General features: G+C 51.5%; 1 protein-coding gene across 3 annotated transcripts in view; it reads right to left on the reverse strand.

Moving 5' to 3' along the window:
- Nucleotides 1-449: 449 nt before the first annotated feature.
- The window catches only part of WNT4 (Wnt family member 4), a 28,973-nt gene continuing 12,614 nt past the window's right edge, over nt 450-16,808 (reverse strand). For all 3 annotated transcript variants that reach the window (XM_043531789.1, XM_037881178.2, XM_043531790.1), the window contains exons 2-5: nt 8,625-8,860; nt 3,699-3,830; nt 2,477-2,619; nt 450-2,190 (exon numbers count right to left, since the gene is read on the reverse strand). In XM_043531789.1, coding sequence (XP_043387724.1) covers nt 1,723-2,190; nt 2,477-2,619; nt 3,699-3,830; nt 8,625-8,860 — 979 coding nt within the window. In that variant the 3' untranslated portion in view covers nt 450-1,722. The remainder of the gene's footprint in view (nt 2,191-2,476; nt 2,620-3,698; nt 3,831-8,624; nt 8,861-16,808) is intronic.

The following is a 16,808-nucleotide window of genomic DNA, read 5'->3' on the forward strand; positions in this document are numbered from 1 at the left end:
CTGGGTCCTGGCTGCTCCCGCAGCACCCAGAACCTGGGAGGCATCAAGGTCGCTTTGCAGCCAATTAGTCCAGGCTGCAGAGCCTAGTGACCCCAGGAGATACACATGGGCTTCAGGATCAGATGTCGGGGGGGGGGGGGGCGGGGGATCTCAGGGGTGTGGGGGAAACTGTCCTGGAAGGAACAGCAGAGGGGTGGCCAACACTGCTGGGGTCAGGCCAGGGCCCCGTGGCAAAGGTTGGGGGGAGGGGCCGGACCTGATCTCTGTGGGGTAATGGATGGGGGTGGTGCTAGGAGCCCTCTGTGGTTTCAAGGCTGTGGAGGAGGAGCAGAGCCCTGTGTGAAGCAGAGGGCGTGGGGAGGGGTGGATGTGGCTGGGCTCAGGACTGAGCTTTGCTGGGAAGGGGTGTGGAGAGAGGAGCCCAGGGTGGTTAGCAGGCTGGGCAGGAGCCCACAGTGAGGCAAAGGCTGTAAGATGAAAGGGACCATTACTCTAGGCAGCCCCAGGTACATGTGGGGTGGAGGCCGTGGGTTGGCCTGGCAGCCAGAGGAGCTCTTACATCTGAGGTCAGGAGCCCAGGAGGCACCACGGTTGCAGTGGACTGGGTGGGGAGGCGGTGGCAGGAAACATGCAAGGCCTGGACTGAAGCTTGCAATAGTGTTGGAGAGGTCGGGCTCAGGGCTTTGCTGTGGGTGAAGGCTATGGAGAGGGTGGGGGGCCTGGGAAGTACTCATGGACTTACTCACCAGCACGATTATTTTTTCTTTTATTTCTAAGTAAGAGGCTGCTACCACAGCAGGCATCAGCTGGGAATGGGAAGAGAGGACAGGCCGTCAGCCTCCCAGGGCAGCTGGAGCTGAACAGCAAGAGTGGATATTGGCACCAGGGGGGCTGTTGGTGAAGCAGATTCCACCGTAGATGAAGTAGTTTCTGTGCAGTTGGGTCTCTGTTCTCCGGACTCCTGCTTCTGTGGTGGACAGCACCCCTCACCCCTTCCAGTGGCTTAGACCCAAAGGGAGAACCCTACCGCAGAACAACAGGAAGAAATACCAACAGGAACCATACCACTAGTTTTGTCCTTCCCCACATTTTAACTTCTGCACAAAGATCTCTGATCTGCGGAATCCGCTGGTCCCAGCAGCTCAGCAGCAGAGTTCCTGGTAATAGCGCAACACCCAGGGCAGCTTGGGATGCTCCGCCGGCTCTGTCCTCTCTCTTCTACTGGCATGTGGTCCAGAACAAGCCAATATGAGAACAAAGGCTCCAGGAGCCTCAGGCAGTTTGTTTTTAGGCTGAAGTAGCTGTAATATAAAAGACCAATATAAAAGTGCCTAACGCTAAGTTTCGTTTCAGTTTAAAATCTACGCGGACCGAAACGCTCCTTTGGTCAGTCCGTGGGAGTTCGTCTGACGGAGGCAGGTACTTGGGGGCAAGCACCACAAAGGTCCCTTGCCTGGCCCCAGCCCAGCAGCAGCATCGAGCGCATGTGCGACCCTTCCAGCACATGCAGTTCAGGAGGGTTCTGGCTTCGGCAATAAATAAAGCAAGCGAAAATACAACAATCACTTTTGGAACTTTAAATATCTTTCTCTTGCACTCGGTGTCTCTTTACACAACCCTCTCCTTGAGGTGTCTGGATCCCCTCCTCCAGCCCTGGTGCAACCAGCAGGGGAGAGGAAGGGTCAGCTATAGCGGGGACTGATGGGAGCGCCCATCCCGGCATCACCGGCACGTATGCATTTCTACCACTCGGTGGCACTGTTTACATTTGACAAAGCAGCACCAGTGGAACTTGCAACTGCACCTTTCCACCACCTCCACTTCGTCTGTGTGAAAGCCCCTCCCGCAGCACATAAGCTCACAGCCATCGATAGCTTTGGAAGTCTTGTTGCATTGCCGGCCACTGGTCCCCAGGACCCCATTCTTTAGGTCATGGTCACAGAAGTCAGGGCTGGAGTCCAGGTAGACCAGGTCCTCATCTGTGTGTGGTTTGAACTGGGAGTTTTTTGGCACCAGGACTTTGGTGGAGCCGATCTTCCTCTGCTCAACTTCTGTGGCCCCATCAAATTTCTCCTTTAACATGTTGCCCACTTTGCGGAAGGGAGGCATTGCTTTCCAGCAGGTCTTCACCTCGCACGAGCCTGACACACCATGGCATTTGCACTCTACCCGCATGTTGTTCAGGATAGCCTGAAAGAGCACACAAAGAAGAGAGAGCTATCAGCTGCCTGCAGGAGGCACCCTCACCAAGACCCATTAATACACCCCATGCAGTATGGCAGTAAGACCAGGAAGTGTGATGTAAGTGTGACCTAGCGCAACAGTGAATGGAGGTGCCTGCTTGAGGTGAAGAGACATGAGAGTGAGCAATGAAGTGCTGGAGCCATTAGTACTATCAGATGAAGGGGAATGGAGCTTGGGCAGTGGCCACCGGCTCAAGTCTGGCAGCTGCCCTGGTGTTCTGAAGAGCTATTACCTTCCTTCCAGCCTCATTATTATGGAGATTCATGAGCGCCCTGCTGGAGGAGGCGCCTTTGCTTCTCTCCCGGACATCAACGAAAGACTGTGAGAAGGCCACTCCGTAGGCGATGTTATCAGAACAGCCAGACCACTGGAAGCCTAAAGCACAGCAGGGATTGGAAAGAGTGATTTGCAGCAGAAATGAGGGCGAGGCAGAGCTGGAGGACAGGACAATCAGTCGGCTCTTTGGCCTGTCCTCTCCCTCTCCAGTCCCCACAGTCTAGCTACAGAGGAGCTGGCCACTTCCTGTTTCTCCCTCCAAAGGTCTGTTTCCTTTGAGTTCACACTGGACAGCTGCCTCCAGTGTCTAGTGAAAGGACTTCATGTGCCAGAGCTGCTACGGCAAAGAGCAGCTCCAGAACTAGGACTCTGCCATCTAGGACCTTCTAGAGAAGGGAAATAAGCAACACACACCCCAAAATTGCTGGAGCTCTTTGGAAACAAAGGAAAAATATTGCTCAGAGGCGAATTGTGAAGCCGTAACCTGCGGCATGAAGCTAATATCGGATTTTTATCTCCTGTGCAGCTGGCCTGCCATGCTGCCTGCTGGGCTGTACCTTCCCCTAAGTCCCACTGGTCCCTGGACTCTGATGGCTGTGCGGTGAGCACTCCGTCTAGACTCACACAGAACACGAGCACAGCGGTGAGCATTGTACTGTGCTTGCCCTGCAGGGCAGAGGAGTCACTCAGACTGAAGGCGCCTGCAGGGCTTGGGAGTGTGCTCAGCAGCACGTATGGATTCTCCCAGGGGGCACCATGCTGTACCCAGACAGAGCAAACAACTGGCAATGTGGTAGGCACACACTCAGGCAATGCAGCAGGAGTGCTTTACCCAGGCACACCTGGAGCACTGGACCGTGGGGCAGCGACCCTCTCAAGAGAAAACCATCCAAGGTCATTTCAAAATGTGGAAGCTGCCTAGGAGCCTTTGTGTGCCCAAACAGCCAGACAAATGGGTGACCTGCCCACCCGTCCCCTCCGAAAGGGACATGCAGGGAGTGATTGGGGCAGGGATCCTTTTTGTTCCTTTGTCCTTATTCTTCCTCTCTCTTCTCTAGCTGGCGGGCAAGGGCCCAGTGGATCTTGTGCAATCCTGTGCTTAGCCTAGAGAAGGCCTCTAGCGACCGTCTGGCACCTCCACTCTTACTCGCCCATATCGTACTCCTGTAAGGACTTACCCTGAGGACTGACACCATGCACAGTCCGATCACAGCCACACTTCTCCAGCTCTCCACTGCTGCAGGCTCGCGTCACTGCGAAGGCCACCCCCGCGGAGGAGATGGCATACACAAAAGCTGCTTCCCGTGTCCCTGGAATGACAAAAGTTGCTGTGGGGAATCGTTTGCAAATTCACACGCACAGTAGAGGGCAGCTCCCCTTCCAATCAGAGGTGTCCATGCCCACACACTCATGCATGTCTCTGTCAGACTGACGCCACTGCCTGATCCAGACCCTCCCCTGCCACATGCAGTTGTGTGGCACAGAGGAGCCCTGCATGCCTGGCAGGGCTCCCAGCCCCTCCCATGTCTCTTCTGTCTCTCTCCAGATGCTCGTGGGGTGGCTGGGGGCAATTCTCCCAATCCAAAAGCCTGGCACTCAGAACCTCCTATCATCACATGCCCCATCCAGAATACTTGTACCTAGAACCTACCTACAGATCCCCAGTCACACAAGGCCATACATGTTGCATGCCTATACCCTGAACCTATGGGCAGAAATCTCTGCACATACCCAATACATACACCATGCAGAACCGAGCACTGAGAGCCATGGATCCTGAGTCCCCCACCCCCACGCAGAACATGACAATAGGGAGTCTCACACCTCACCCCCTCCGAAGCACAACACCCCACAGTCTGAGACCCAGCACAGAAACCTCTTCCAAGAACGCTTTCTAGAAACTTGCAGAAAGACTTTTCTGGACAAAACCACAAATGCAGATGTTGTATGTAGACCTCTCCCCTCTCACCCCAAGTCTAGGGCAGAGAACCCCCCCAGAGCCCCTCACACAGCAACCGAGCACAGATCATTCCTGCTCACAGATGCCTGCAGCCCAAGCCCTGCACAGAAAACCCTATAGCTGGAGACCCTGATGCAGTCCCAATAAATTCAACTTCATACTACAACTAATTTTTATTACTAATAATTTGGAACCTGTTGTTTGGGGCCCAGGCAGTTGAAGCAAACAATTAAACCAGCTTAAGTTGACTGTGAGAATCAAAGCGAAGGGGAATACCATTAAAATGGTGAAAGCTCTCCCCAGCCCTTTGTACCCAGTCTCCCAGAACAACCCCACCAACGTGTCCCCAACAGCCCTTCGAGAGCAGCCCCAAGCAGACTCACACCCTAAACAGTCTCTCAGAACCTCCAGGGCCCAGTTCTCCACTGAACTAAGGAGCAGTGCAAAAGGGGCCTTCAGACAGTGTCTAGCACAAGGCGTCTTGGTCCATGATTGAGACACTTAGCTGCTATGGCAGTACAAATAAATAATAATCAGGCAGTGGATCTCTTCCCCTATAGAATGAAAAAGTGGCATAGCGGGGCTCCTTGCCAGAATAGCTCTGGTAAAATCCCCTTCCAGCCCATGCTGTAAAGGAAGTTCTGGGAGCTGAGTTGAATCATAGAAGATTAGGGTTGGAAGAGATCTCAGGAGGTCATCTAGTCCAAACCCCTGGTCAAAGCAGGACCAACACCAACTAAATCATCCCAGCCAAGGGCTTTTTGAAGCACTGCTATGGTCCAGCTAACATGACATATGCAAGCCCATGTGCAAGTCAGATCAACCCTGAGGATGCGCTAGCTTTGCAAGGTCTAGCCAAGCCCCCAGACAGGCCTAGAACATCAGGCCCACCACTGCCTACTCTCCACCCACCCCTGCACTGACTGCATCTCAACCAGAATCCAACCTCCATCCTCACCTAGAGCCCTCACACCCAAACCATTTCCTTCCAGACTGAATCCCACATCCAGGAAACCCCACATGGAGCTGCCCCTGGAGCCTAAGAAGCTTCCCTCTGCCTTAACAGCTCTAAGTAGAATAGCCTGCACACCCCAGCCCCACAACCCACCTACAAAATCCTTCTCACATCGCTCTGCTCTAGAACCCTGCCACAATCTCAAAACCCTATCCCTCCGTCAGCTGGAGACAGAGCGCCTTTCATGCTGCTTTTTACGGTTACCAGAGTGGTTACTTCACATTGAGGAAGCAGTTGTTTGAGAACTTCAAACCTCTACGAGGGAGAGAGCAAACATGCAGGACACATGGCCAGGTTTCGGCTGGCCAGCTGGCTGTGCCAGCAAAGACTGGCCTGTGTGAAAGCAGAGCTACAGCAAAGCTGCAAAAGAAGAGGGAGCTTTGCAAAGGTGCATATAAGGGGTGTGCCCAGGTCTGTGTCTCTCTCTCTCATGGATAGCGTCTCTCTGCATGTGTGAGAGGATTGTGGGTTTAGTGGTCATCAATTAAATCATGCAACACCCAATTCCCTGGCTCCTGCCATGCTCTGAAGCCAAGGCAGCTGGGACATAACAGGCCCTTCTGTCTCAGAACACGTGCTGTAGACTGAAGGGATCAGCATTTAAAGTCCGGGCTGTGCTACTTGAAAGCTCAGGGCAAAAGGCCCCAGGGTCACTTCAATGGCAGCTGGAGCATACCATTGTGAACAGAGATCTGCCCTTCACCTCTCGGGCCCTTGCTCACAACTGACTTGTCAGACAGAGGGGAGCAACTTTGGTGGTCGCAGCTCAGACTCTGGTGGCCAAGGCTGTAATCTGGCCTGGGCGGCAGTGGCTGGTGAGGACCCAGCCAGCGTGGGACTGAATCACCTCCAAGTTAATCGAGGTTAATAGTAGGATCATGTTGGTCGGTTTGTGCTGTGGCTGCCTAAAAAGAGACGACTTCAGTTTCTGGTATTTCTGGTATTTCCAGTCCTGAACCTTCACAAGCACAAATCTTCACCCCCATGCTGAGGGAAGGAAAGTTAAATAAGGAGCTGAGGCTGGACTGGGGGAGGCTGGGACCTGCAGGTCCTGGTATGTCAGAGCAGAGAGTGCCCAGAGCTTCAGAGAAGAGGGAACAGCAGGAGTTGGGACACCCAGGAGCTAATCTAACCCACAGAGCAATTAGACAGAGGAAAGGGGGTCAGAGTGGAGATGCCTCTGCTCACTAGTTTGCCAGGAGAGAGGGAGATCTGAACAAGGGGGAAGTCACTGCAGCTCCCTCTGCCATAGAAACTAGTGCTGCCTTCAGGAAAGAACAACTTGGCTCTGGAAACAGGCCTCATGCAGCCAGCCACGGAGAAAACTCACCACTCCTCCCGAGCTCTGCCAAAGCGCATCTGCTCTGCCCTGTACCTTCCTGCTGTTCTAGTCCCGGTCAGAGGTGCCGACCCTGTGGGTGTCTGGGGCTTGAGCACCCATGGAAAAAAAAATGAATGGGTGCTCAACACCCGTCAGCCACAGATAAATTGGAAGTGCTGCTAAACAACTGTTTGGCAGCTTGGGGAGGGGCTTGGGGGAGGGCGGAGAGAAGCGAGCAGGCAGGGGCCTCAGGGAGGGGACGGGAAGAGGTGGAGTGAAGGTGGGGTCTTGGAGGAGGGGGCGGATCAAGGGCAGGGCGCCTGGTGAGGGGATGGAGCAAGGATTGGAAAGAGGTGGAGTGAAAGCGGGACCTTGGGGGAAGGGGCAGAGTGGGGCCGGAACGGGGGTGGAGCACCTGCAGAGGAAATAAAAGTCTGCGCTTATGGTCCTGGCCATCCCCAGCTCTGCCAATGCATCTCAATACTGACGCGCCTCCACACTATTCTAGTGCTCCTCAGCTCTACAAATACATCGGAGTCCTGACACCGAGCTCTGCCCTCTTGCCCGCAGCTATTACATCCTGCCCCCCTCCTTGCTTTACAACATGAACAGGGCTCGCTCTGTTTGGTCACAGCGTTGTCATGAAGTTAGCACAACGCTCGCAGATGGTTAGCATGTAGGAGGCTGGGGTAGAGATCACTTCATGAAGATGAATGGTGCTGGAGTCTCTATAAGAACAGGAGACACTGTAGCTGGAAGGAGGAGAACCAGAGCTGGCATAGCAGTATGCTACGCTGAAGAGAGCGAGGAGTGTTTTACTGATTTTGGGCAGCAGAGGGCATCATCCCAAGGTCTCACCCACAGTCTGCTTCACTCAGGAGTAACAAAAACGGTCCAGCCCTAGCTTACGGCTTGTTCACTGACCAGAGAAGAGGCCAAATAAATAAAGCATCCTGCTGCTGCTGCTGAACCCTTGCAAGGGGAAGCTTCTTGGTGAGGCAAATGAAGCTGCAGAGCTACTCAAGTAGCTTTACGCGGCTAGTTCCAACTCAATCACCCTGCAACACAGAGTTCAGGCCGAGAGCCCATGCCCAGCCTACGCCACTGTGCCCAGGTACATACAAAGCAGGGCTCTGCAGCATGAGCAAGGAAATTGGGTCCACCACGGAAATGCAGACAGCAGCTAAGGAACTGGGCAAGCTTAAAAGCAGCCCCAACGAACCCTCCTGTACAGCATATATGGGAGTCCCAGGACCAGGAGGTACCCCGTACATTACTGCCACTCTCTCTACATCCTTGCCAGCTTCCCGTGGCTCTCCACAGCCAGCTGAGCCAGTCCCGGAGCCGCAAACAGTGTCTGTGCCAGAATCCCATGGCTGCACGCCTTGGTAGTCCCCAGTGATGGCTACTTGCCGTATCCAACCCCCAACACCCAGCAAAACAAAGCTGTTCTCACTCATGTGCCTGTCTTTTGGGAGAGTAACATACTGCTATTCTACAAAACAGATGCGTGGCAGGGAAAGGTGGCATTTATGGCTGAAGCGAAAGGATAGCATCAGGCCATCTCCTGCCCTCCACCACATGGTAGCTCTGATGCTGCCAAATAAACCAGACTCCACACTGGAGTGCTAGTGTGCACACGCTGCATGGGTCTACAAGATGCAGCCATTTCCCCAAAGCTCTGCCTCTGTCTGCTTCACTGCTACAGCCCCAGCTCGATGCTCGTTATCTCCCACCTGGAAGCTCATGCCTCAGTTAAGTTCACTCCCTTTCCCAGATGAGCACATGCCTCTGGACAGTTCGCTCACCTTGTGTCACTACCTTGCCAAAGACCGGCAGGGTGTCCAGTGTGGAGCAGTTCCAGCGACGGTTACGGAATTGGTACTGGCACTCCTCGATGGCCAGCTGGGCTCCCCGGCGCACTGAGTCCATCACCTCCAAGTTCCTCTTGCACATCTGCACTTGGCGCTGGATTAACCCTTTCAGCTTCTCACAGGTCTCTTCCTCGGAAATACTCCCCACTGAGGACAACTTTGCCAGGTACCTGTCAGCACACCCAGCAACATCTGTTAGAAAGGTTTGTTGAGCAGGAGAAAGAATTGTCCCAGCCTCTCCCTGGGAAATGCTGCCTTTTCATATCCATACAGCTGCCTGGGAGGGGAAATCAGGGACAGCCTTGGGCACGGACACCTGCAGTCCTGAGGCTGGGAAGACCCCTTGCCATTGCACTGACAACCTCCAGGGCTGGTGAGATCTCCACCCGCGTGGCCCCTTCCAGTAGCCTGGATAAAGACACCGTCTGCTCTCCTCTCCTTCTTTCCTGACTGGAGCTGGAGGCTAGTGCCTGACTGGGTCCCTCTGCATCGTCAGGCTGGCTCTGACAGTTCTGCAGAATGGGCTTTCTGCCTCGAATCAGAGCAAGGGTCCCGACAGCAACACTGGGGGAGAGTACGGCCCTCTTGCCCAGCTACAGCATGGACTACATTCACTCCATCTCTCAGCAGGGAGGCTGCTCCACAGCTCTGCTCTGTCCGCCTAGCATGGAGGGGGATATTCTCGGCATGTTCTGAATATGCCCTGTCAAGTCTCCCGAGTACCAGCATATCCAAGTGCTACTAGGAAAAGCCAGAGGTCTCTCAAGTCAGCCAAAGCAAGCAGTGCAGCAGCTCGGCTGCCAGCTACAGCTGCCACAGTGCTCCCTCAGCGCTGGCTGTGTTCTACTCACGACAAACATCTCCCTCAAACCACTTCCCTTCTTAGTCCTGCTTTTAGCTTCCCCAGCCACCTTCGCGTGGGGATCCAGCCCTGGTGAGTGGCGGGGGGAGACTGCTGGGTCTTTCACCACTCGGAATTCTGTGGGGCTTGAAGCGGGGAAGCTGGAGACAGGAGCTTGTCGTGGGCAAAACCACTTGTGACCGGCACCTTCCAGGTTCCCACTTGCAAACATGGCCTCAAGGACTCACCAACCCGAAAAACGCTGCCTTTGCTTCCCTGTGCACCCCAGGCTGCGCTCTCCTGCTGCCTTGCACATTGCTCTCTGGGACTGAGGACATGCGGAGGCTGCTGCGCCAGCCTGGGTCTGGCTTAGTGACAGTGTTCTGGGGAAGAGGTGCACGTGGGGGTGTAAACCCCCCCCCCTCCCCACTACCTGGACTTCCAGCGATTTATCCCCTTGCCACTCTCCAGGCCCACTCCACTTCCTGGGTTCCTGGTAGTAACTGGAATCACTCCCCCATAAGACTGCATGGGCTTCCAGAGGGTTACCCCACTGCCACTTCCTGGGCTCCCCCACGCACAGGAGAGAAGTGTGAGCACCTGCTCTTGAAGGGAGGGGCTGGCGATCCCACCCCAGCTCAGTCCAAAGAGGGGAGGTTCATTAGGTCTCTTGGAGAGCCATTGTTTTACCTTCTTCCCAAAGCCCCACCTCTTACCTGGGCATTTTGATCGCCCCAATCACTATTTCTGAATAGCTCAGGACATTGGTACGTTATTCCTACCGGATCCTGGATAATCGCAGACCCTCTGAACCCATGTGCCTGCCAGAGCAGACTCAGCCAGGGACCCCCGGCAAACTCTGCCCTCACACAGCTCAAGGCTAATGTCAGCACTCTCCTCTCTGCAGCCGCTGGCTCCCGCTGACGTGCTGGCGAGGGCACCGTGCTGCCTTTAGGGGCAGGGAGCTCCTACAGCTTAGGGCAGAGTTCCAGACAAGCTACTCACTGAACCTGGAGTTAGGACTAAATATGTATCAATAAACCCAGGGGGAATCCTTACCACCATTCAGTGCTTGGACAGACAGCCAGAAAATCACCCCTGAAATAGCTGACAGCCAGAAAAATTCAAAGTTACATTTAGCTACACTATGAAGCAGCAAGGGCAGTTAAGATTGTTTGAAGCACCTCAGGTCAATTTGTTTTTGAAAGTCGAATCTTGTTTTTGAATTTCCTGATTTTCAGGAATTTGCGTCTTACAACATTCTGTTAAGGATCCTTCCCTTACAAAGTGAAGCTCTGTTCTGAGAGGGGACTACACAGGAGTGATTCCTTATTGCACAGTTTGCTCCCCTTGGGTTTCAAGTGTCAAATCTGCTGACTTCAGCAGTACATACGTTTTCAGTGTGTTAGCTCTGTGGAGCCAACTCAGCAGGAGGGAGCTGGATTCTGTTCTCTCCTGTGCATCAAGAGAATTGTTCACTACATTCCAATCGGTTATACTTGTACAAAATCACCTCTGGTGTCTGGGCTGCACAGGTGTCACTGAAGGCAGAATCTGGCCTGTGGAATCCCTATTACTAATTATGTGCAAGACAGAGAACCCAGCTTGACTCTCAGGTCTCAGGGGAGTGCTGGCAGTCAGAAAAAGCATGCAATTTTCACTTGTAAATTGAGCACATTTGATAGGGAGCTAATGAGACACAGACAGACAAACATGGAGTGTCTTGCTGCCATATTTTCAGAATGAAACTCTTTTACAACCTTAACCCCAGTTAAATCTATTTGTCCAAGAATTTACATTCTTTTAAGACAATTACTTGCTTATGTAAAAGCAGCTCAGTGACTCCTTAATGTACATTATTGGCTTAAAGAAAAGGAGGACTTGTGGCACCTTAGAGACTAACTTTGACATCTTTCTCTCAGAGCCTCACCTCCTTCCATCAAGCCAGGGTCCTCAGATATCTGTGGCAGGCTAGGATACTGGGAAGGATGTCTGCTGTTCCCATGCAGTGCTGCTCTCTACTCCTCCAAGATGCCAGGGGCAGATAATACACCACTACTTTGCTTCTGAAGAGACATTAACCTACCTTGAAACCCCCACCTTCCCCTTAGTTCAGTAACTATTATCCCTGTTTTACAGATACGGACGTAAAGGCACAGAAGAGTTAAGAGACTTGCACAATGACCTTGCAGATTGGTGGATTAGTCATGGAAGTAGGAGTTAGGAAAATTGGGTTCTAACTGCATCACCAACTCCATGCAGTATGTCTGTGCCTTGGCTTTCTCCTCTCTGAAAGAGTATTTGCTATCTCCTTGGGGAGAGTGCCATAAAAAGTGCAGACCAGGGCCACAGAGTGAGGTACAGAACTCCTGGCTCCTAACCCACTCCGGAGAATGTTCTCCTTTTCCCTGTTCTTGGACCATGCCCACAAATGCAGTATTTGGGGCACCTCCTAGTGCTCAGAGAAACCCCCCTAATTAACACTTCCCACAGCTGTGCAGCCAGCATCACTGATGATTCCGCAACTGGTCTGAACACAAACAAGCTGGCAAGAGGAAGTGATGCCACAGGTGAAGCAGCTGCTGGAGGCAGCCATGTTAGTGTCAGCTCAGAATATGGGGAAACTCTATTTGGCAAATGGGAGAGGAGAAAATTACTTCAGAGACCCAATGTTCTTTCTAGCTCAGCAGAATTCTCCAGGCGATGGGGAGTCAGAAATTCAAAGCAGCGTAGGAAGAGAAGCGTGACAGGGCCCTTTCAAACCTTTCCAAGCAGATGCTCCAGATAAGACGCTTCCCAAACAAATACTTATTACTGTTTAAGAAGATAAAACGAAGACAAAAGATGTTGTTTCAGAGAACTGCATCCATCACTGAGAGAGGAGCTGTTAACTTGATACACAAGACACACAGGCTGGGTGAAGCTATCCAGAATGCTCACCCACGGGGGCTAGCCACATGCCTCCATCGCCGCTCACCATGTCTATGCACCCACCCCTCAATGCCGTTCAGCACTGCTCCATGCACAGCACATAGACACAAGCATGCACCCCCGCTGCTGGCGACAGCACAGACTGCCAGTGTAACATGGGCCTGATCTATTAAGGGTGGCCTCACCTACTGTTACACAGAACCTGGTTTCCAAACGCATCTCCTCCTGTAGCTCTTTCAGGAGACCTCGCTATAGCACCAGATCTGTTGCTGAAGGAGTCCAGCCAGGTCATTGATGCAACATAAAAATCCTTGCCAAAGTGCAAGACAGTCCCCAAGAAACCAGCCAGAGAAACTGAAGAGATAAACATGACAAAAACATCTTGCTCTCTTTGGAAGGAGGGGAGTCGTGAAGTGTGGTGCTTTGAGCTACTGCCACAGACAGTCCACTAGGGGGCCTCTTGGAAGCCAAGGAGAAGGTCTGCCGACAGGAGACAACAGAGCACTTCTTTCTGTAACTTCAAACCGGTGTCCTGAATCACACCGCACAACCCTAGCAGCCACAAGTTACGTGGGCCTATGGCAAGTAACCATGGCTTCAGCTGTGGATGTGTACAGCCCAGTCACTTTTCCAGATAGCTTAGGGGCCTCTTCCCAGGGGAAACAGCCTCCCCTCTTGAGAACTAAACCAAACACAGACATTTCAGTAAGAAGTTTCTGGAATCACTTGTTTCCTGTCAGAGCTGGGCTCTGGGGGGTCATGACAGAGCAATGTTCTGGGGCGCCAGGAAAGTCGCCATCGCATCACAGCTACGAGACGGGGTGGGTTATGCGAGCTAAGTTGGTTGAACTGGGGATGCCTTTGCCTACTCAGCTCATGTCCATCTCTGCAGGCCACTCTGATCTTTCTAGCCTCCCCTGCTTTGACTCCAGCCTGACAAGCTCTCCAGCCTCCCTCTCCAACGTAAATTCAGGGATACCCTCCAGCTCTCACTCCCCTTCTCCCTCTGTGCTCAGGTACCGGAGAGCAGCCCTACTCTGCCTTTTAGCATCCAGGGGTGGTCTCCTTGTATTCCATCCCACTCCACTCCTGTCCTGTCTTTTGCATACAAAGCATTCTGGATATTGCCATTACAGAAAAAGCCAGGCTTCAGCTGCCTGGCCAGCCACGGATGGGGGAGCGGCGAGACAAGACTTGGGAGCAGGCTGAGTGCTGCTTTCTGGAGCCCGGCAGCGAGGCCAAGTGGCCATTTTGCATCACCCTGCTAGAGAGGAACTGCAGAGACCGGTGACTGCTGATGGGCGATTACCACAGTCAGTGGGAGGAGAAGTTACATGGCCAGCAAAGCATGGCATGCGTCAGGCACAGGTGCAGTCAGCACCCACAAGCATCGGGAAACTTCTACGGCTCCATAAAGACAAAGCTGAATGAGAGATGTTGGCCCTGGCACAGGCTCCTCTCTCCCCTGAGGTGGAAGAAGAAAAATAGGTGCATCTCACATTGCTCTCCTCCTGATCCTTGGCAGGCACAGGTTAGGAGGGGAAGCAGGTAAATATCCCCTCTTCCTCCCTGTCTCTAGGAGAAGAGGGCAGTCCCCCATCCGCCATCTCCGGGGCTGTTCCCACCACACATTCCCATGGTCACAGAGCTCCAGGTTTCATGCCTACATTTTGTGGCGCATCAGCCCTCGTCCCAGTGGAGGCTACAGAGCATTTCTAAACCATTTTGAGGTGGGGACCAAGCTGCCTTAGGCCCTGGGCTGAGGCATAATCATCTCGCCAGCTTCCCCTCACTGTGACCATGGAAACTTTGGGCTCCACCATTCCATCTGGCCCTTAAAAGGGACACTGTTGTAGCATTTTTTATTTTGGCATTAGACAGTCGTTTCCCTTTTGCACATGCACAAGCTAAGGCTGCAGGAGCAAATCACTCCAATGCCTGCATTCTGTAGGACCACTTTCCACCCCTCATTCCCACCAGTACCGTACCTAACTTGCTCTGCTGCAGTGCTTATGACTAGACAGCCTGCCTTGCAGTCTGTTCCACCACACAATTGCTTTTACTGCGAATAGCTGTCTGCAAAACACCACAGAATTTCCCTTCCTTTGCTGTAGACCATTGTACCTTCTCCTACTGTCTTCCAGCTCAACTCCAGTTGCACTGGCCTGCCAATTCTCAAGTCTATAGGGTTAGTTTCAAGACCCTGGGCTCCTAAACCTGGCATGCAATTGTACTGGAGACTGCTGGGCCAGGAACCAGAAGCATATTTTCAGAGGGCAAGAGCCAGCACGCTGACCAATGGCTGCCTCAGCCCTTCAACATGTGACAAATTGAGGCAAACTACTTAGTCTTCAGAGAACCCCTCTACATACAAGGCCAGTCCCACTGGGCAATGCCAGACAGCAAACCCACAACTAAAACTCAGTCGAGATGGAAGGACCTGGGTAGTTATAGGCCTGTCGGCCTGACATTGGTCCCAGACAAGAGAGTGGAGTGGCTGATATGGGACTTGACTAATAAAGAATTAAAGGAGGGTAATGTAATTAACAGAACCTGCCAAACTAGCAATCTCTTTTTTTGGTGAGATTACAAGTTTGATTGATAAAGGTGATGTAATATACTTACACTTCACGACATTTTGATTTAAAAAAATAGAATATGAAATTAAGATATCACACATTAAATGGAATAAAAACTGGATAACTGACAGGTCTCAGTATATAATTGTATATGTGGAATTGTCACTGAGTGGGTGTGTTTCCAGTGGGGTCCCACAGGGATCAGTTCTTGGCCCTATGCTATTTCATATTTGTATCAATGTCTTAAGAAAACATAAAACTGTCAATGATAAAGTTTGCAGATGACACAAAAACTGGGGAACTGGTAAATAATGAAGATGCCAGGTCACTGATTCAGAATGATCTGGGCCATTTGGTAAACTCGGTGCAAGCGAACAATATGCATTTTAATACACAAAATGTAAATGTATACATCTAGGAATAAAGAATGCAGGCCATATTTACAGGATGGGGGACTCTATCCTGACAGGCGATGACTCGGATAAAGATTTGGGGGTCATGGCGGATAGTTAGCTGAACCTGAGCTCCCAGTGCAACGCTGCAGCCAGTGGGATTCAGGGATGCATAAACAGGGGAATCTTGAGTAGTTAGAGATTATTTTACCTCTGGATTTGGTACTGGTGAGACTGCTGCTGGAATAATGTGTCCGGTTCTTGTGCCCCCAATTCAAGAAGGATGTTTATAAATTGGAAGGGGTTCAGAGAAGAGCCATGAGAATGATTAAATGATTAGAAAACCTGCATTACAGTGATAGACTCAAAGAACTCCATCTACTGAGTTTAACAAAGAGAAGGTTAAGGCATGACTTTATTACAGTCTGTAAGTACCCAATATGGAGAACAAATATTTCATAATTGTTCTTCAGTCTAACAGACAAATATGTAATACAATCCAATGGCTGGAAGTTGAAGCTAGACAAATTCAGACTAGAAATAAGGTGTAAATTTTTAACTGTGAGAATAATTAACCATTGTCACAATTTATTAAGGTTTGTCATCGATTCTCCATTACCTACAATTTTGAAATCAAGATTGGATCTCATTCTAAAAGACCTGCTCTAGGAATTGTTTTGGGGCAGTTCTCTGGCTTGTGTTATACAGAGGCCAAGCTAGATGATCATAATTGTCCCTTCTGGCCTTGGAATCTATGAATTTCCTTTCCAGTAAGATGTGTCTAGGGATCCAATTAGCAAATAGAGCCTATGAAGATCAGAAAGTCAAATTCCCCTGGGTAAACTGACCCACCGGAGTACAGGTGCTGGGCCTTTGTGGACCATGAAGAAGAAAACGCATAACCCAAGCATCATTTGATTCCCAAAGTAAGGGACTCTTTAAGTCACTTCTGCTTCAAACTATTTCCCCAAGTAACCACCTGGAAGCTAGATGGTTCCACCTGGATGCTAGAAGATGGCCCAGAATCAGAACCAGAGTCTCTCAAACTTTCCTTAAAGTTCTCCCCACCTACATATTGACTGTTTCCATTGGAACTATTCCTCTACAAAGTCCCTCAGCACAATAAGCAAACAGCAAGGCACCACAGAGAAGGCATTACATCCTACTTTAGATAGGTATTTTCCTTCCTTTCTCATATTGGGTCTAGAACATAGCAAAGGAGCCAATTAGTCCCATGGTTCATTTGTAGTGGGCTGGCTTTCTTTTAGTGACACTGTCGCTTGCAGTGTATACCTGTTACTCTTCTTTCCTTTAGCCTTTATGTCTCAGGAATTTGTCCACAACTGTAGTTCCTTGTTTAAAAACCAAAAAGGTC

The sequence above is a fragment of the Chelonia mydas genome, chromosome 18 (genome assembly GCF_015237465.2).
Source record: "Chelonia mydas isolate rCheMyd1 chromosome 18, rCheMyd1.pri.v2, whole genome shotgun sequence".
NCBI lineage: Eukaryota > Metazoa > Chordata > Testudines > Cheloniidae > Chelonia > Chelonia mydas.